The sequence below is a fragment of the Centroberyx gerrardi genome, chromosome 18 (assembly GCF_048128805.1).
Source record: "Centroberyx gerrardi isolate f3 chromosome 18, fCenGer3.hap1.cur.20231027, whole genome shotgun sequence".
In the NCBI taxonomy this organism is placed as follows: Eukaryota; Metazoa; Chordata; class Actinopteri; order Beryciformes; family Berycidae; genus Centroberyx; species Centroberyx gerrardi.
The window spans coordinates 5,164,069-5,184,897 of record NC_136014.1 but is presented as its reverse complement, the minus strand read 5'-3'; the positions used below and the strand labels follow the sequence as shown (position 1 = coordinate 5,184,897).

The following is a 20,829-nucleotide window of genomic DNA, read 5'->3' as shown; positions in this document are numbered from 1 at the left end:
TTTGTTCCCTGGTTGGTATATATTTAGCCATTATTTGCACACAACCAATTCTCCACTGGAGCTCCAGGATGGTGCCAGACATATGGTCGATAGAAGATTTGTGACACAACTACAAAGCCTCTGTCGGCCTCTTCTTGTGAAGTGTAGTTGAGTGACATGGGGATGGTGTTGACGTGACTTTCCCCAGCACAGCCTGTTGGAATTAAGCTTCCGCAAAACCTATCAAGCTTCTCCAGCCCTCCAACCCACACAGATGCAATAAACAGTCGGGACAAGCAGTTCTCTTTTTCAAGGTTTTTTTTCTCTTTCAAGGTCCAGAGAATAACTGCAATAACTTCCCCATCGAGAACAAGGCTGATGTCTTAGATGTCTTAACAAGGCTGGGAAATGATGCTTGGTCCTACCTAAGATACAATGACAATATTAAATGTTTAACATGTTGGTTAGATGTTTCAGGTGAATGCTGGCTCTATAAATTGACTGATTTTTGAGGATGAAGCTGCATGTTCACTGAAGCATAGAAGCGGATTTTTCTACAACGGCCAATTTCTAAACAACTTCAGTAAGTAAACATATACAGTATATACATATACTATAAACGTAAGCCGACTCTAAAATAGCAGGTCCATGTTTCATTTGAATGCTGGTTCTATAATTGACCATCCAGAGATGAATGTGATCTGACTTGGGAGGAGGATGAGAGAACCAGCGGTCCAAAGAAATATCAAAAACAACTGATTCTCTGTATAAACCAGCTAATTTATCGTCTACCTGCAGTGTGTGTGTGTGTGTGTGTGTGTGTGTGCAGTGCACCATCTCATCTTCTATTTGTAATGGACACACACCAACTCTCTCACGTTTTGATGGCAACCATTTCCTGCAGTAACCCTCTAATAACACAAAGTCAGCTATCCAGACCACATCTGTCACTACTGTGTGTTTGCATTTCTTAGTATGTGTATGTGTCCGTGTGTGTGTGTGTGTGTGTGTGTGTGTGTGTGTGTGTGTGTGCGCGAGAGACCAGTCACCTTCACCCAGACAAAGCCTGACCAACATCCTACTTGACTTTGAGGGAATGCCAGAGGCAGGAAGGAGGGAAGGAAATAAAGAAGAAAGAGTCTTTTTGTGAGCGGCAGACCTGGGAGTCTTCCAGGGTGAATGAGAATGAAATTACAGGATCTTAAAATACGAGAGGGAACAACCTGCTTTCCTTGACATCACATCAAAAGGCGGCCATTAGTTAATTTCAAGTAGACGACTACAAAGGGCTAAATTCCTAACCGGAGTTCCACTCCACCAGTTTCAGCACCAACTAGTATAAAGATGAAATGAACAACTGACAATTTCAACACGTGAACATATAAAGTGGAAATATATCAATGAAAAACATGAAAATGTATTGGCAACACTTTATTTGGATAGTCCAATGTTGATCAGCTATCAGGTGACAAAAAGTAGACGTTTTTTTTTAGTTTTTTTTAAGGTCATTACAGAAACACTTGTTATGGGTCGAGAAGCTGTATAACAGACCATGTTTTCACATTGAGAAACACATGCTTAGAGTGGAAGAAGTAGTAAGATGTAAAAACAAAAAAGGAAAATAAGTAGATGTTTTAATAAAGTGTCTCTTGCCTATTTGGTGCATCTCTACAGACTATGAAACCCTAACCCTGATCTTAGCCTAACCCTAATGTCAGTTTTAAACCTAAACCCAAACCTAACCTGACCCTAATTCTAACATGAACCCCAACCCTAAGATTAACCCTAGCCCAGACACTGAATAGTTATTATACTACTTTTCACACAATTATGAGTCTCACTTGAAACTCAGTAGACTTTTTAGTGACACATTATAGTCACTTAATAGGAAATTGAGTATCAACATGGGACTATCCAAATAGAGTGTGACCAATATATTAATTACAGCATGTATGTAGAGTCTGCAAAATGTCAGCAGTACAAAAACTGAGACAAAGAAAATTTAATGAAAAATATGCACTATATGAAACAATACCATATATATATACTGTATATATAAAATATATAGCAAATTAGAAAATATGAGAATATGAAGAAGAACATGAGAAATAACCAGTGTACAATTTCTACAGTAATTCACCTCTGAAAAACCACCTCCTTCGTTATGAATTCATCCCTTTACTACAGTGATGTTGGTCTAAATAGAGAGTAAAGGAAGAGGAAATTAACAGCAAAGTCATCTTGTCTTGTTGGCTTGGGAAAACTGCAGCATCGAAATGTGAATAATGATTAACAGGCCCCATCCACACAATACCACAGTTCAATACCAAGTCTCACAGTCACATAAAGTAATAGTATAATAACACAGAATTTTGAACGACTGTGAAGTTGTCTATACCACACCACAAATAACTCTACTTTAGGGTTACTAACTATTGGTCAATATTGACAACATAGCTCCACAATTCTTCTCATGGATGTGTATTTTGAGATTCAGAAAGCCGTTTTTCCTCTTCAACCCAGCTGATCTAAAAACACCTGATTCACATTGTATTTTTTGCGACATTTCAAAAGTGAACTGAAAATTGGAATGGAAGCATAGCTAATGTGACAGTGATTCTGTTTGTGCTCCCTGCTCTAACCTGCTTAACAGGCCTGGTTTTGGTTGAAACCGGTGGATCGTCACAGTAAAACAATCCTACCAGATACTGGACAGTGCAATAAACAAACTGCGACCACAACAGACAGCAACATACGCTGGCTTGCAAACGGCTCCGTTGGTCCAGAGCAGCTGCAGTGAAAGAATGTACTCTGCTTGTTTAGTAGTGATAGTTTGTTTTTCTTGTAGGCTGAGACTGGGAACCTTTGGCCAGAGGGAAGAAGGATACATTCATTAAACAGGGGATGACTGGAGAAGAGAGAATTTTGTTCGCTGCACTCGGGCCCTGGACTTACAAATGTTATCCGGGCCTAATGGGACGAACACACTGTGCGCGAATAAGCGGCCATTATGTGCGAATCGCTAAGTGAAGTTGCATGACTAACTGACTAAAGCCTACTGTGTATTTGTTCCATAACTGTTGGATCACCAGAAGTTTGCTGGCTGTTCTGGTGATTTTGATGTAAAACAAAAGGTTGAAACAAAGGATGTAAGAGATATTTTGGCTGCAATAGCCTTTGCCAGGGTTACAGGATTGCATGCGCCTGACATCCAAAATGGCCACCTCAGTGCTGATAGACTAATCATAGGTCAGTATTTTTAACAACATGAAAGAGGGCGCTGTTCTTCCAGCACAAACAGAGCTAAAGCTTTCAGAGTTTCTGCCAATGGCAGATGGTGGAAGGAGTGAAAGACTGATGGAAAAATCACTTCCAACATGTTTATCTTCTTCAGGGAGAGGGAGGGGGAGGGGGGACAGCAAGCAACGGGGTTTATGGGAAATGTAGTCGTAAACACTAGCACTAACAATACCACTGATGTGAAATATTGTCTCCACCATGGTCTCACTTGTTTACAGCAATTATACCAAAGAATCACTATTAATTTGACGATGATAGATGCTACACGGAGCATCTTTAGTCTCACGAGTGTTCTTTGAGGTGCTGCCCGCTAGTGATGGCTCTGGGTATGTAGAGGTATATTACGGTTCCCTAAAGAACCCGAACCAACCATTACCTTCATGTAGCAAATATAGGATAATAGGGATAATAAGGAATAATAAGGATAATTAAAGCTGCAAGCAACAATGATCGGGCCCTCGCACTTCGCGCACGTCGGGGTGTGCCGCAGCCGCCGCATCATTACTGAACACTGACCGATCGACGCGGCTATGAATTTTCAGTATAGAACGTGTCATTTCCTGTGTTGCCAGTAGGTGGCGCTATGACTATAATTCCAGTTTGGCCTGTAGATGTCTTCAGGCCGGGACTCTGATGAAACATGTGAAGTTTGGGGCAGATTTGACCACAGACAGTCGAGTTACAAACCACTTCCTGTGTTGCCAGTAGGTGGCGCTATGACTATGATTCAAAATTGGCCTGTAGATGTCTTCAGGCTGGGACACTTAGCAAACATGTGAAGTTTGGGGCAGATTTGACCATGTAGAGTGGAGTTACAAACCACTTCCTGTGTTGCCAGTAGGTGGCGCTATGACTATAACTGAATATTGGCATGTAGATGTCTTGAGGCCAGGACACTTAGCAAACATGTGAAGTTTGGGGCAGATGTGACCATGTACAGCCGAGTTCCAAACCACTTCCTGTGTTGCCAGTAGGTGGCGCTATGACTATAACTGTATATTGGCCTGTAGATGTGCTCAGGCTGGGACTCTCATTAAACATGTGAAGTTTGGGGCAGATTTGACCATGTACAGTGGAGTTACAAACCACTTCCTGTTTTGCCAGTAGGTGGCGCTATGACTATAACTGAATATTGCCATGTCTATGTCTTGAGGCCATGACACTTATCAAACATGTGAAGTGTGGGGCAGATTTGACCATGTACAGTCGAGTTACATAGCACTTCCTGTTTCGTGGCGAAACATGGAAATTCGACGCCTCGCCACGGCCACGCCGTTGGACGAAAACTCAAGCTTATACTAACTTTTAATCGTCAAGGTCTGTTATATACGCTGAGCAAGTTTGAGGTGGATCCGATTAACCTCCTAGGAGGAGTTCGTTAAAGTATGACCCCTGTAAATGGCCAAAAATGCCACAATAAATGCAAAATGGCTGACTTCCTGTTGGGTTTAGGTCATGGCACCTATTGAGGTTTTTTTTAAGTCTGGACATGATACATGTGCCTACAAATTTCGTACATGTAGGTGAAACGTAGCGCGAGGGGTATTTTTTAAAAAATTTTGTAGGGGGCGCTATTGAGCCATTTTGCCACACCCATGCGCAAGATGCATAAAATATGTAATTTTTCACCACTCTGAGGCGTGTGCAAAGTTGCGTGCGTTTTCGAGCACCTTTAGCCCCTCAAAAATGCGATTCATTCGGCAGAAAAAGAAAAAGGAAAATAATAATAATTCCTTGAAATACAATAGGGCTTCGCACCAGTCGGTGCTCGGGCCCTAATAATAAGGAATATAGGATTGCTTTGAATTGCTTATTTTTGTTTGTCAATTTACTACATATGGATTTCTGAAGAAAATGGACTTTAGCCAAATGGGTGGTGGTTTGTGCTGTGGCTGGGTGGGAGCGGTAGACTAGCAGAGTCTACTATGGTCTGTATCTAGTGAGGGGTTGGGGGGGGGGCGGGGGGTAGGAATTCCCAACAGCCAGCTGCAACCCAGCACCAGGAATGTCCATAGAAAGTTGGTGGTGGGGTTTGTTTGATTTCTAACCCTGGACGTTCTCTGATGTGGCAGAGATCAAAGTGGGGCTCTTGCTGCGTGAAATGCTGATTGACTTAGGTGTGTGTGTGAGAGAGTGTGTGTGAGTGTTTGGGGGGGGGGGAGAGAGAGAGAGAGCAAGAGAGAGATAAAAGCACCTGTTCTCTGCCTCCCTGTAACTGTGTATTTGCTGTAGTGATGCTTGATTCCTTACATTCTTAAAGGCTGACTTAATTAACTACAGACTTATTTACCTGAAACCTAGTTATTTAATGAGAGAAGAGAGCTGAGCATTAAGTTGTCCTCTAAATGCACCAAAGCTACAGAATTTTATCACCTTGCCCATTGGTTTACAGCACTCATAAAAGTATGCATAACTGAAACATGGATGCAAACAAAGAGGTAAAGTATGTTTCCTATCGTAGGCCTTTTCAGCCGTGAAATCTAACCATGCTTTAGCCTTTACTGTGAAACAAAAATTTAAGGTTCATTTCACATGACAGGTAATTGCCCCAGCAGACTTACGGTCTAGGCTCAACAAAATCCAAGTTTAGAGGCAAACCAACAAAATGTTTACTGTGAGCAGTAGATTAAGAATCATGGTGATTTCATGGGTTCACCTTAAAGACAACAGCAGGGAAAGAGGGAGGAAAACATCTAGCCGCAACACAGACCGCTGGAAACAACAAAAATACCCAACGAGAAAGTCATGAATACAGTTTACAAAACCAGAGGGAGAAACCACTCTAGACAGCAAAATGTACAATATGTCTCAATCACAGTACATCTAACTTAGCTTGTATGCCCTGTGGCTCAAACAAGGACCAAACAAACAGACCATCACACAGTGTGTTAAAGTGGTAATCCACGAGATACTCGTTTTCCCTGATGTAGCGCCATCTTTGGTGCTTAGCCTCATTGCTGTGGTGTTTCTGCACTGCTCTTCCCAGACATCACCTGTCAATCAAACAGTGTGTCCAGTACTGTGACGTCTTTTTCCTTGAATTTTCTGTGTTGATGAAGTTTGACTTTCTTCTCTTTGTCTGTTCAGCCATGGTGGCTATCACTGCTCATGCTAACTACCCAGTTCTTCTTCTATTTCTTCCAAACAAACCAAAGATGTAAAACGCATCACTTCTTGTGCGGCAGAGGATTTGTCCCAAAATGGAGATTTATTTATACGAAAATGTCATGGATTATTTCTCTTTTAGTACTTTAAAGACAATCTCTTTCTATTTCTTCTCTTCCTCTCAGTACACCCCCTCTCCATTTGTTTAATTAATCTATGCCATGTTATCATCCACCCAAACACAGTTGTTAACTAACAACTATGCAGCGCTGCGACGCCAGCTCTCATAACATTGCATTGTATGTTCCTTTGTACTTCATTGTGCTCCAGTGCAGCAATTAGGTAGATTGAAACCCTCTCCCCTCTTCCCCCACAGCGTGTGTGTGTGTGTGTGTGTGTGTGTGCAAGACGTGAGCACAGCCTGCCATGAGTCTTCGGAATCTGTTGTTGCTTAATTAGTCTGCTCGTAAAACAGAAGAAAAAAACATTTAGAGAACTAATTTGGGCGCCTGCTGTTGTGCTCTTGAATTCCCTGGAGCTTTAAAACCCCTCTGCTGCACATTTATAAAATCACTGGAGCTGTTTTGCGGAGAGCTGCATCAGTGAGGCCTGCTGTTTTTATTTGCGTTGTAGTTATTTACACGCCCCGGTGTCCCGCTTTATTGCGATTAATGATTTCATTCGTCTAGAGCAGAACTGAACGCGGGAATCTCTTGAAGCTCTGCATGGTTACAACCTAAAGTGAAATATTCTTTGAGGATTTAATTTTTTAAAACATGGGTCAGTTGAGTTAGAGTCCAAATTTAGTTAGAGTCTATTTATAGAAGCAGGTTTGGAAGGTTTGATATTAGACAACAGTGAATTGGTGCTGTTGTTGGCGAATGCTTGAAGCGGACAAAGACATGTATAGGCCATCAAATAAAACATAAGAAAACATACAAATATATATAGCATATAAGAACAGCAGCATGAAGTATATTGCAAGTATCCTTATATTTGTAGCAGTGCAAACTTCAGTGGACTTATGTTGTTATGTTTCCATCCAACTGTCAAGCAAACTTTTGAAAAATTATTGTTGTAGAGTTTCCATCAGCCGGGTTGAAGAGAATAAATCGGCTTCCAGAATGCCAAAAAGACACATCCATGAGAAAAATGGAATTGAATTTAGCATTGGACAAGTTGTTGTTGTTCTTAAATGTCAGCTAATGTTGGCAATATTTCACTATGTCTGAAGATGAAAACAAAGAATACACTTGGTAACTAAAGGTCACACAAACATGATGGAGGCTTGTACATGGGAGCGCCAACGTGTAAGAGCTTTCTGGGAAGTTGTGGTGGACACATACAGAAAGCCTTTGGCTGCAAACGGCTGTCATTATTCAAATTGTAAATGCTTTTCCATCACTATTTATCATTAAAGACATAATGTCTTTAATGCCAAAAAACGTTTCAGCCTCAAGCAAGCATGAAAACATATTTGAGAGAGAGCGAGAGAGAGAGAGAGAGAGAGAGAGAGAGAGAGAGAGAGAGAGAGAGAGAGAGAGAGAGAGAGAGAGAGAGAATGAATATGAGGTCTGGTCCAATTAGGCTTGACATGTTAATGACCTGTGTGTATGACTGCCTGAATGGGCTTGTCTGCTGACTAGTGGGACTTCTCTTATACAGCAATAGAGGAGACTGACTTTTGTGTGTGTGTATGTGTGTGTCTGTGTGTGTGTGTGTGTGTGTGTGTGTGTGTGCCTCCTACTATAGACTCCCATTGGGAGCACTGGACCTTCTCCAGACTCTATTCTGCACTAAGGACCCTGAACACAGTACAGAAACTCATTAGAAAAGGCTTTATGTTCTCAGGGTCTTTTTAGGGGCTCTGGGAGTGTGTATGCATGTGACATGCATGTGTGAATTTCTGTATGTATGTGCGTGTGCATTTTTATGTTTGTGGGTGTGTATATTAGTGTGCTTGTGGGTTTGCATGTGTGTGTATATGTGTACTTGTATGTGTTATGTGCATGTGTGCATATGTATATGTGTGTCTGTCTTCGTGAGATTGTGTTTGTGTGTGCGTGTTTGTGTGCATATGTTTGTGTGTAGGCATATGTGTGTGCATATGTTTGTGTGTGTGTGTGCACATGTATATTGGTGTGTTTGTGTATGTATGTGTGCGTGTGTGTGCTCGTACATGTGCATTTGTGTGTGTCAGTGTGCGCTATGTGTGTGTATTGTATATGCGTATGTGTGCGTGTGTTTGTGTACCAATGTGTTTTTGTGCATTCATGTCTGAGTGCATATGTGTGTGTATTGCAAGTGTGTATGTGTGTTTTTGTGCATTCATGTTTGTCTGAGTCCATATCTGCGTGTGTATATGTGCATGCATTTGTATGTTTAAGTATACGTGCTGTGTGTGTGTGTGTGTGTGTGTGTGTGTGTGTGTTTAAGAGCATTAACTCCCCCGTTGCCAGGCGATGTGTGTTTGAGGGAGGGTTTTCTCACCCATGTCGGACGTAAACACACCAAAATCAGAGACGACCTCAGCTTGAGCGCATAAAATCCTTTTTGTTTTCATACGGGTGTGGTGGAGGGCCTTTAAAGTTGCCATTTAAAGCTGTTATGAGTGGCGCTTTGTGGTGTCAAATTTACCCTCTGAAAGTTTTTCTATGGACAAACTTAGCCAGACACATATGGTCTAGATTCTTGTCAGTTTTTTTATCTTGTATCATGTCATAGAGGACGTGCTTTCTTAAATAACCTCAAAGGAGCTAAAGAAATCTAAAGCTTGTGGTTGTGCTAAACTTATCATTATTTTTCTAAAGGTCTGGTATGTGGATGTCTTTGCCTGTGTCCCACACTCCTAATATTAGACTGAGTAGGATGTTTCTATGGGAGAAAGACACTGCACTTCAACAATAGATATCTTCATGAGAAGTGCTGGACACAAACCCGATCCTCAAAAAGGAGTAAAAGGCCGCACATCCCTCAATTAAGAGTTAAAATGGTGGATTACTTACATTGCAGTAGATTTATTGAAGGGTACACAGCTATTGCAAAATGTGTTTTGGCTAGTAAGCCTTCATCAGGCACATTTCTCGGAGGCAGAGCTACTTTGGAGGCAGAAATAATCTCATAGGTTGAGTTAAACCTCAATGGGCAGAGGTAAAGAACCACAGTTTTTCTGGCTAAGTAACATTAGACTGAAACCCAGCAAAAAGAGCAAGGGGTAAGAGAGGAGCATTCTGCTATACTAACTGAAAACGCAATCTAGCCTAACTGAGCTATCTAGGTTAGCTAGCTAGCCTAACTGACCTTCCAAGATTGTGGATGCATTATGGTCATCAGTGAATGAAAAAAAAAATTTTTTTTTCATTTTTATTTTGACCAGAGTTCCTTCTTTGCCATTCAAGTTTGCCAGTTAGCTAACTTGTGCTCTGAAAAACTGTGGTTCTTTGGCTCCGCCCACTGAGGTTTAAGTCAACCAATCAGATTATTTCTGCCTCTGAGAAATGTTTATACAAATGTTTGTACAAGTAAAACTCCAATCTTCTTTCATCAGAGCCAAAATAGGATATTTCTGTAACAGGTCAAACATGATACATAAAACACAAAATACTAAAACTTAAAAAAAACGTAACTTAAAGAACTGGTATGTGATTCTCCTTTTCTGCATCACCCATGTTATACTCTTCTGATGTTAGCCTAAGACAATATGAAAATGATAATGAACACAAGACTAAACCAAAGATGCTACAAAGGACAGAGACCAAAATAACCCAAGCTGCTTCAAAGCCCAGAGACCGCACCAACGAAAGACATGATAGTTGGTGGTTCAGCTTGCCAGTAACATAGCTGTTACCTATCAATGACAGACGGAAACTCTGGTCGGAAGATTTCATGGCTTAAAAGAAGAATTACAAACCTACCATCATGTTTTCCACTAATTAACTTGCTAAGGAAAAAAAACATACCCAAGCCAAACGTGTGGGCTGCATGTTGCTGGCAACATGCTTGTTTGCTCTGACTGGAAAACATGACTCAAATGCACCTATATGTCAAACTGAGGCATGCAGACCATGTTCTAAATTCTCTTGCATGTGGTAAGAAAATAACCCCATAAAGCCAGTAAACATAATTGGTTGATGTCCTCCGCCGTAACTGTAAAATACTACAGGTGTCTGTTAAAAGTAAATGAAATGCGTTTCATGGGTTTACAATTGGCAGGTGGGTGGAAAGGAGTTTATTCGAAAGTGAGGCTGTATGAGGCCTTGTCAGGACATGAGAGAAACCCCAAGGTATTCTATAAACCTTAAAGGAAGGGCTCAAGACAAGAAACGGTTCAGGAGTCAATAGGAATCGTTCAAAATGATCCAAATCAATTGGAATCGCATCTATTTTCCAGGCACCTCCAAACGATCTCGAACTTTCGGTCATAGGATCACCAAAGTACACCAATGCTGCCATCTCTTGCATGGTCATTAGTATCTATTCAATCACAAGTTATGCATATGCATAAGTCAAAGTTTGATGACAGGTGGATAAGACCACTAGATATCCGACTCATACTAAAAAACATGTGGATACCGAAATTGTGTTTCCTGACAATTCAGTGTTTTCTACTGGAACCTCCCTTCCCGGACACCCAGGCAGTTATCAACCCAAATTTCCTGCGAAGAGCCATACATTGGCCAATCTCTGACTAATAGGTGCGTTTGTTGGACGTTTTACACAAACCTGTTATTCCGAGAACTGTCTCCAGATGCAGGACTGAGGTATTTGTAGCAGTGCCATGGTCAAAAACAACCCAACCCTTCACACAGAAAAGGAGGGTTCTTCAGGGATTCATGGATTAGGGACTTCTATATAGACCATATGAGCCATGTGCTATAGAGGATCTTTATAAAATGGTTCTTTACAGCACCATAAAGGTCCTGTGTAGAACTATATGAGTACAATGCTATAGAGAACCTTTCTAAAATGGTTCTTTATGGTACCAAAAAGGCTTCCACTATGGTACAAGCCAAAAGAACAATTTTCCAGTACTGTATAGAACCCTTTTTTCTTTAGAGTGTATGCGCTTTTTGCAAGAGTCAACATGCATTCTGGTAGAATGGAGAGTAATGCAGCATATAACTAAAATCATATGTAGCCTTTGTGTTTTGTGCGTGTGTGTTTTATTACCACTGAGGTTTAAAAGGAAAATCGACAAACAAAACAGTGACTGAAAATCAGAATATCTGACTTCTTGGAACAGGAGGGAGAGAGAGAGGACAGAAAAGGTTTTGTAGTGGTTACTGCCCATGGACCTCAGCTTCCAGCTAATGTTGGCGTTTTCCTACGTTTGAAATATGAACCGCCTTTGATAGCTCCCAGAGCCATGCACACACACACACACGCACACACACATACACCGTTCCAGTATGACATGGCAGCATTTGATTATAATTCACAGGCTTAGATTAAAAACATGTTAAACTGTTTTTCTCTAAAGCCATGGTCAGTTGCTTTGCGCCACTAAATTTTATGTCCACAAATAAATGCAAGCAAACACTCAGCTGATAGAGTTACATACAGTGTTGGACACTTTAAGATACTATTGAACGATTTAATGGGATTGTTAGAGCTCCATAAAATGAATGGGACTGCATAAAATAAGATTACATGAGATGATGATGGGACTACATAAGATGATGAAGATAGTGATGACAATAAGACGACAAGAGATGAAGATAATGATGAGGATACCATGTGAGATGATGATGAAGATGATGATGATAACGATAAAACTACTCTATGATGATGATGACAAGACTTCTTGAGATGATGAAGATGATGGTGCTGATTATGAAACTACATGAGATGATGAAGATAGTGATGATGAAGAGGACAATCTTTATTGCTGTGCTGAAGCAGATACTCATGTCTCTGGTGTAGGGATTGTACAATTTTCCCTCTGTATATTTTTGTCCTGTGTATTATTCTGTATTGTGTGTGAGGCAGTTTCCTTTTTGGAGGATCAGTTTTTCTTATCTTAATCTGGAATTCGCAGACACATTTTAATTGAATTCTTTTGCATTTTGGCTTCCGGGGGTCCAGGGAACATACTGATTTCTGACGCACTATTTCATTTGCTTGATATAACCTGTGTGCCATAGTAAGAAAACAGCAGCTTGGGTTTTACTGAAGCTGTATAACAAACTTGTTTACTTTTGAAAATACTTCAAAATACTAGCGTAAAAATCTGAAAATGTCTAGCTCTTGTATTAGATACAGCAGATTATGAAAAAGTGTGCTGAGAGAAACCTTTGAACAAAAACAAAATGTCAGTCTGTTGACCGCATAGGTTAGAATCCTGCAATGCATTGCTGCCAAATCTCTCTCACCTATCTGTCTTGTTTATCTTCACTGTACTTTTGGAAGAACCAATAAAAAGACATTTTCTTTTAAGAGCCACTTGGGGAATTCAATTACGTTGTTTTCTGCTGACTCAAAAAAAGTACAGAAAGAAAGAAAAAAAGACTAAAAACAAAGTTAGGCCCTCCTTATCATTTAACTAGTGATTAATGCCTCTCTGTCTCACTCACTATTTCTCTTACAGTTTTACTACACTTGGCGTCGTTCTCAGCTCAGTGACCTTTTCTTTGAGTGGTCTGTTTTTCCTCTCGATGGCACCAGTGGCCAGACGAACATCGATGACATCTGCCTCGCACTTATGTACTTACAAACACATATAGGCCCCCACGTACATGCATGTAGACACAATATGAACTCACTCATAGTACCCAAGGGCTACACATGACTTTAGAACACTCTAGAACTTTGGTTCCACTCAGAGAAGAACGTCCGACGGAGCGCAGAAACTTCCTAAAAAGGAGCGGTTCACGCTACTCGACTTGTTCGAACTGCCACCGCCCTTTTTATGTTAATGTCAGTGGGGAGAGGATGGAAAGCGGCTGCTTTACAAAAAGCGCTATGTCTGGTTTCTTTTTAGAAAAGCTGAGAAAAGTTCAACTTTTTAGAGTATCACGCATGACATGGACCAACCAATCACAACGAAGAACAGGTGGGGATTCATGCTACTGAGACAGCTGTTGATAACAATGACAAAAACAACAACCAGAGTGAAAATGGACAAAGTAGCAGTTCTCAGTCAGAACTTAAATACAACGGTAGAATAAAGTTCATTTGGATATGAAAACCCGAACTTTCTGTGGGACCACAAAATCAACGTCCCATTCACTGTATACCTGATCACATCACATGTTTCTTAGTCTTAGTTTCTGGCTTTGGGAGAGAGTTATCCATGAATACTGATTGGACTGTCCTAGAGCATATGAATAACGTACAGAAATTCTTAACTGATAGGCGTTCAGCTTTAAAACCATGCTAGAATAAGTGAGGAAGTAGCCTGGTCCTAGACTCCTGAATCGTGTCCCACCCGACTTTTCAGCTAACCCTAACCCTTTTCTGGTGTTTCCCTCGTCAACGGCTTGTTCTAGCTTGGAGAAACAATCGAGCCAATCAACACGTTTGCGGGCTGAAGTCTGAACCGGTTTTTCATTGGCGTTTCGGCAGAATCGATTTCTTGAATTTGAAATCTGAAAATAACGAGCGGCTGGACACGTCGGCCACTTGTGACTGGTTAGGGGAAAATCCTCACCACCTCCACCCCAACCAGATACAAAGAGGAAGACATTTAGTTTACTGATGTCACCCTACAGGTTTTCTGGGTAATGAAGTCCTCAAAATTCAAACAGTTACTCCTCGCTGACACTTGGGGCCGCCAATGTGCGACGTTGCCTGTAGCGCAGCTTTAATGTTTAAAAACCAAGACATTTCTGCTGTAATAATAGCCATCCTTCCAAGTCACTACAGAGACAAAAGATCCTCCAGCAGGCGCCTCTGAGGCTGATAAGAGTCCAGGCTCTTGCTCAAGAACATTTTGGCAGGAGCGAACGCTGGCTGTCACGGGAATTGAACTTGTGACCTTCCAATTACAGAACAATCTCGCTAATGCCGCCCTGCCTCCTGAACGGGGCTGACAGAGCACTCGCCTATCAGCATGGCGATAAGCCTGTAGGAATAATGGGCTGATAAGGCAGCTTTTAACCAAATAACAAATGGACCCACGAGACTTCTCTCTCCATCTGGCTCTTTCATCCTCTGTCATTTTGTTTCCGTCTTATCTGCCTCTGTCTCCGTTTCTGCGTCTTTGTCTCGCTCTCCCCCCATTTCTCTTGTCCAAAACCAAGATTTAGGATCAGATGTGCTGACAAAGAAAATACTATATTATAGTTATCATTGCCATGAATGCAGATGTGTTTGGCCAAAGATGTGGCCCCTCGATGAAATATGAATGCATCTGGGTGCACGGGAGACGCTGGCCGGACCTTGAGCTTGGGCGGAGGCCAAGGCAACGTCAGAGCTGAAAAACCTCATAAATAGTCAAGTGTGAATTCAGGCAAAAAGCAAACGTGGATTACACAGAGTAGGGGAGCTGGGGCGGTCGTGTTCGCATCGGAAAATTGGCAACTGTCGTGAGTGTGTCACATGTGCGTGTACGTGCGTGTGAGAAAGGTACGCTGGAGCCACTTAGCTTTTGGATGGCCAGCATTTCATTTAGGAGAGGCTATAGTTGAAAAGCTCGGTTTGATTGCTTTCTAAAACAACCTCATCTAAAAGGCCTAAATAACTAAATAGCTCTGTGACGGCATTGAGCTGTTCCAAACTCCTCTTAACTACAACTTAACTGCCTTGCGACTGTGGGAACACGCACAGACAAAGACACACACACACACACAGCCATGCATTTAATGCCATCAAGCCTTGTGGTTATGAGTGAGCGGCTTGGGGAGAGGTGGTCTTGAAATGAAATCAGAATTAGAAGAAAGCGTTGATTCCTCCAGGATCCTGCTGGTCTGGAGCCAGAAAGCTCTTAAACCTGTGTCTGGGTCCGTCCCTTCTCTTTCGCACTCTCTATCTTTCTCAGTTTCTCTCTCTTTCTGTCCAACTTCTCTCTCTCTCATCTGACTGTCTCTATCTGACTCTCTCTCTCCTTGTCTCTCTCTCCTCTAATAACACCGACTTGACGTTTACAAGGAGGCCACAGCAGGGTTCTGCAGAAGGTAATAGACAAAATCTGACATACCTCCAAAGGCTCTCACTCACTCACACACACACACACACACACACACACACACACACACTGGACTCTGGATTGGATTGGCCATGAGACTACTGTGGCATCACGCCAGGGGATTTTCCAAATCAAGCAGGAAAAAGAATTGCAATGGTGTAATTCTGAAGAGGCTGGAATTTATTACGGCACTTCGTCACAGACTGAGTGATATGAAATAACAACAGCTAATGCTAATTTCCATAGCTCACACATTCAAATTTCCACATTACAGTTTCACTTTTTGTGCCAATCACAGAGGACTATGGTGTTTGAAAGAAATATTGTTTGTGCCTCCATATCTAGCCTACTGACTTCTCTGAAAGTTAGACAAGCCGGCTTGTGACTGGGAGGTTGGCCAGGTTGGTTGTTGCTGCTATGATTTCTATACTATGACTTGAGACCGCTAGCCTCACCTTGATAGCCTTCTTGTTATTTTAATGTCAAAACATAGCATATTGTAGCTTTAACATCTGAATGCTGCAGTGGAGCTGCTCGGTGGACTGTGTGCGGCTCCCTGGTCTGCGGCTCCCTGGTCTGCACATGTGTGTAACCCTGCATCACCCTGCCTCAAACTATTACCCTAGGCTACTGCTATAAAAGAAGAAGTTTACAGAGCAGGTTGCTTAAGACACACACACAGACATAAACACACACGCTCACCAGAGCTTTAGTACCTGGACTGTAAGGCAGGTCATGACATTGATCATTGACACAGAAAAGGGTTAGTTAGGTCAGAATTATGAGTGTGTCTCGGTGGATGACTGTGGCCGTGATGCAATACCTGATGACAGAGCTGCCATGGAAGGAGAGACAAGGACCTGCTGTTAACGTGCATCCTGGGTGATCGGATTCTAATCACAAACGCATCAAATCCAGGTGTTAATGCACTTAAGATGCACTGAAGATCTGATCACCAAAACCACCTCTGGAGATGGTCAGAGACACATTTGGCCTCATTAACAAAGCTACAACAAAGTGTAAATACATAAGTATTGCTTCGAAGAGGTGCACATACCTTACAACCTTACAACCACTTTGGAAACAGACACTTGACAAACAGATGGATTTGGGGAACACACACTTGATGATCAGTTGGATTTTGGGAACACACACTTGATGATCAGTTGGATTTGGGGAACACACACTTTTGGATTTTTCTTTCCACACGCCCTGTATTTTCTTCCTTTCTGACTAGGGATGTCCAACAAAAATCGATGATCGATTTATTGTTTGTTATGTATCACGTCGATTAACCTTAACGGTTAACGAGGTAGGATTCCCAGGCTGACAGCACCAACGCAGCGGTGCCTCTGCACCCCGGGACCTCTGTCCCGTCAGAGTGGGTCTTCTCTGCCGCTGGGCAGACGGGGCGTATGTGGTGTGTTACTCTGGAGCGTTTGGACATGCTGATCTGTATAAATAAAAATGTTTAGGCAACAGGCCTAAACAGTTAATCCCAGACGATTTGGTCAACAATAGTTTTTTTTAAAATTTCATTTGGAATTTGGAAATGTTATTTCAGTCGGATTAATATTGGAATATGAGAATGCCAGATGAAAATGCAGCAGGTTTTTATGAGCCATAACTGCATCGCCTACATAGACTAATACTGTAACCTCAGCCTACATAATAATATTCTTATTTTGTTCTTTATGATTATAGCCTCCATTCAGCTTCAATATGCTTGTCAGTGTGACTTAGGCTACGTTTGTCTGGATAATGCTTCGATTCAAAGTGGTGTAGTGGCGCGTGTGTTTTTATTTATTTATTTTTTTTGGGGGGGGGAACTTGTAACATATTTGGGCCTAACAAACATTGATATTTGATCGTTAACTAACAGTGCAAATTGATCACGATTTTTTTTGAAAATGTGCATGCCTATTTCTGACGCACAACTTTCATTGGTGATCTCTGTTCAGATGTGATTCGCTGACCAGCTCACACTACAGGAGGACGTCAACACTTTTCCTGATTCGATTCATAAAATTCAAACATGTTTACAATAATGGTGATGGTCCTGACTGGATTTAGCGACTTGCTCCGATCTTGAAAATCTGTCATGATGCCACATTGTGGCTAGAATGAGCCTCAAAGCCTCTGTAGTGTCTCCTCAGCTTGAGAAGCCTTCATGTAAAACAGTGGGATCCCACATCGGCAGATTGAAACTTTGCCTTCCTACGGCCATGGGGGAGCATGAGAAGCATGCAGCACAGTAGAGCTGGCATGTTAAAACCACTGTGTTCCCCTCCAATCACACACACACACATGCAAAAGGGCACGCTTATTTCCAAAATGCTGTCACTTACATAACTTTCTTACATGCAAATCAGAAAGCTAACCAAAGATGGTGTAGCCTCAAAGACCCTCCTTGCAGTCCTGTGCTACTTCTGGCATTAAAACAGGCTTATAATACAAACTTTTCAACAAATACTGCAGTTAAATTTCCATTTTCGATCAAGTCAAGTTTAGAAAGTCTATGATATAGAAAACAGTCACTCTCAATTTGACTTGATCAACAGGCCCATTACTGGAGCTCGGGTTTGCTTCAAATGATTGTTTATTGTCATTGTGAATGTGTGTGTGTGTGTGTGCGTGTGTGTGTGTGTGTGAGAGTGTGTAAGAGGGGGGTGGGGTTCCTCAATGCTAAACCAGAAGAGACAGTTGTTCAGATTGAGAGGGGAGTAAGGTTACAGGCCAGATCCCAGAGTGTTACCTAAGACTGACTAAGTGCTTTTATACAGCGGTTGTGATGGTGCATGTGTGTGTGTGTGTGTGTGTGTGTGTGTGTGTATGTGTGTGCGTGAACTGAGAGTTGCTCATTACTTCTTAACGTTGAGGGATGGCTGAAGTCATCAGTTTCACAGAGTTCTGGGAACAAGAGATGAACAATATGCGAATATACTGTAGTTCTACTCTAGTTTTGTCTCATTTCTTTCTTTCTTTCTGTCAAGCCAGATGCCAGATGGACGGATGTGTGTCGCAGTGCCGCACCAGTATGATTACTTCCACTTCATATCGCAGCATTATGCATGCCCATGTACCTTTGCTGTGTGGAAACAAACACTATGTACATTTTCCACATCCTGTATATATGCTGTAATTCACATATTTGTAGTCTTCATATTCTCCTATACCTCGTATCTCTTGTATCTTTTATTTTTGGTATATTTTCATACTGTGCATATTTTTCATTCATTTTCTTTCTCTGTCTATGTTCTACTGCTGTTATTTTGCACATCCTGCATACATGCTGTAATTCATAATTTTTCATACTTTTCATTCATACCCAGCTAGTATTTGACAGACGGCGACATGCCAAGTTCAGCATCCACCCAAACCAGATCAAAATTGTCACAATATGATATTATTGCATGGTGAAAATTCATATTAAACCAGCTTTGGAAACTGTTTTGAACTGATATCAGAAATATTTAGGTCCTGATTTCACAAGACGATGTAGGTAGCAGCTATGGGCGACTACGGATCTTTCATTTTGGCACTACATTTACATGGGATTTGAATGTTGATTACACACACACACACACACACACCCTACCTGCCAGGCAGAGTCCAAAGATGCTGAGGAGGACCAGGATGTAGAGGGAGACGATGGCGTATTTGATGGCTGAGAGGGAGTTCAGGTGACTGCAGCACTGATCCTGCTTCCTGCGACGCTTCCCAGAACCTGACCAGGGCAGAACAAACACTGTTGTTCAGGGTGGAAGCAGTACCAGTATATCCCACTCAAGCAGAAGTGCTGTTACAGCAGCGAACAGCAGCTAATTTAAAGCTGCAATATTAAATTTCTTTCACTGTAAAATAACAATAAATGAATAGGATATATTCTACACGATCAGTCTGCATCTGTGACCCTGTGTGTTCATGTCTAAATCCCCCTGTTAACCTGAAATTAGCTTTTTGATGATGTTCAGGTCGTTTTGTTACTATTTGCTGGTGCAGCAGTGAGCTGGTTGTGACTATCAAGGTGAAGCTAGCGGCTACAGAGCAGGGAAGTCATAGCAGCAACAACAACAATGGCGGAAAGCAGTAAGAAAAGAAAGAACAGTGAAGCTAAATGTTCAAAAACACAATGAACATTAGCGTTAATTAACAAAAGGGCTGAGAAGCGACACAGAGCTGCTTACATAGCCTACTACTAGTCAAGTAGCTTGCTAGCTAGTTGGCTACATTTTCCTATGTGAATTTGCACTCTGTAATGAATGTGATTTAAAATGTAGAAGTGTATAATTTGTAAATTCTTCAAAACATACTTAAGTAAACGTAGTAAAAAGTAAAATGACATAAACACTCGCATTAATCATTTGAAAACTACCATACAGTTAATCTGTTTTGGGAAAAAATTGTGACATCAGTTCATGTTTATTTTTTTTTTTGTTTCACTATAGCAAATGAGCTCAATACGATACCACAATATTGTATTATAGCAATAATATCCCACATAATTAAAATTGTGGATAGGTTTATCTCATTTTGTGACAAAAGTCTTCCAATATTACATGCTATAAATGATGAGATATAAATGTAAGTGGCAGCAGTGCTGAGGTTTGCATCTTACACATCTATCCAAAATCTAATACTGACTACATATTGAACTGATTGTCAATGGCAGATACAAATTGTGGGATTTACACACACATAATCCCACATAGATGTTCATGATGAGAAAGCAGCAATGTTAAACATGTTGACTTCAAATGATCTAAATTGCGTTATAAAAAATAAATTATTGAGACTATGAGTGATTATGTATGTGGCAAACCTTTAAGTCTTATATTCAAGTCTCTTATGTCCTTAAGAACTAAGCTGGGGAATCTAGGAATGGTTTATACATTATTGTCTTAAGCCAAAAACATACATCATCACACACACACATGCACACATACACACACACACACACACACACACATGCAAATGCACAAAAACATATATATAACAGAAACTGCACAAGTGTGTAAGTGCACACACACACACTCACTGAGGAGCTATTACAGTAACTCATGTCACCACTTAACACTCCTCTCAGGGTCAAACAGATGTTGGGGAATTACTCTTGATAAAACTGACACAGCGCTGTTTATGCATGATGGAACTGTTTTGGTACTGTGTGTGTGTGCGCGTGCGTGTTTGTGTGTGTGTGTGTGTGTGTATGTGTGTCAGACGGCTTGGAAGGAGGCAGGGATTGGGCTGTTGATGCCGAGGGAACGTTCACTTCAGGTCAAGAGGATGAAATGAGCAGCAGAGAGAGTTTTTCTGGGGTC

At 41.4% G+C, this 20,829-nt stretch overlaps 1 protein-coding gene across 1 annotated transcript in view; it reads right to left on the bottom strand.

Annotated features, from left to right (window-relative positions):
- Positions 1–20,829, bottom strand: part of scara5 (scavenger receptor class A, member 5 (putative)) — a 76,487-nt gene that overhangs the window by 44,763 nt on the left and 10,895 nt on the right. Inside the window, exon 3 of the mRNA XM_071922449.2 lies at positions 19,107–19,235. Within this exon, the coding sequence (XP_071778550.1) occupies positions 19,107–19,235 (129 nt within the window). The remainder of the gene's footprint in view (positions 1–19,106; positions 19,236–20,829) is intronic.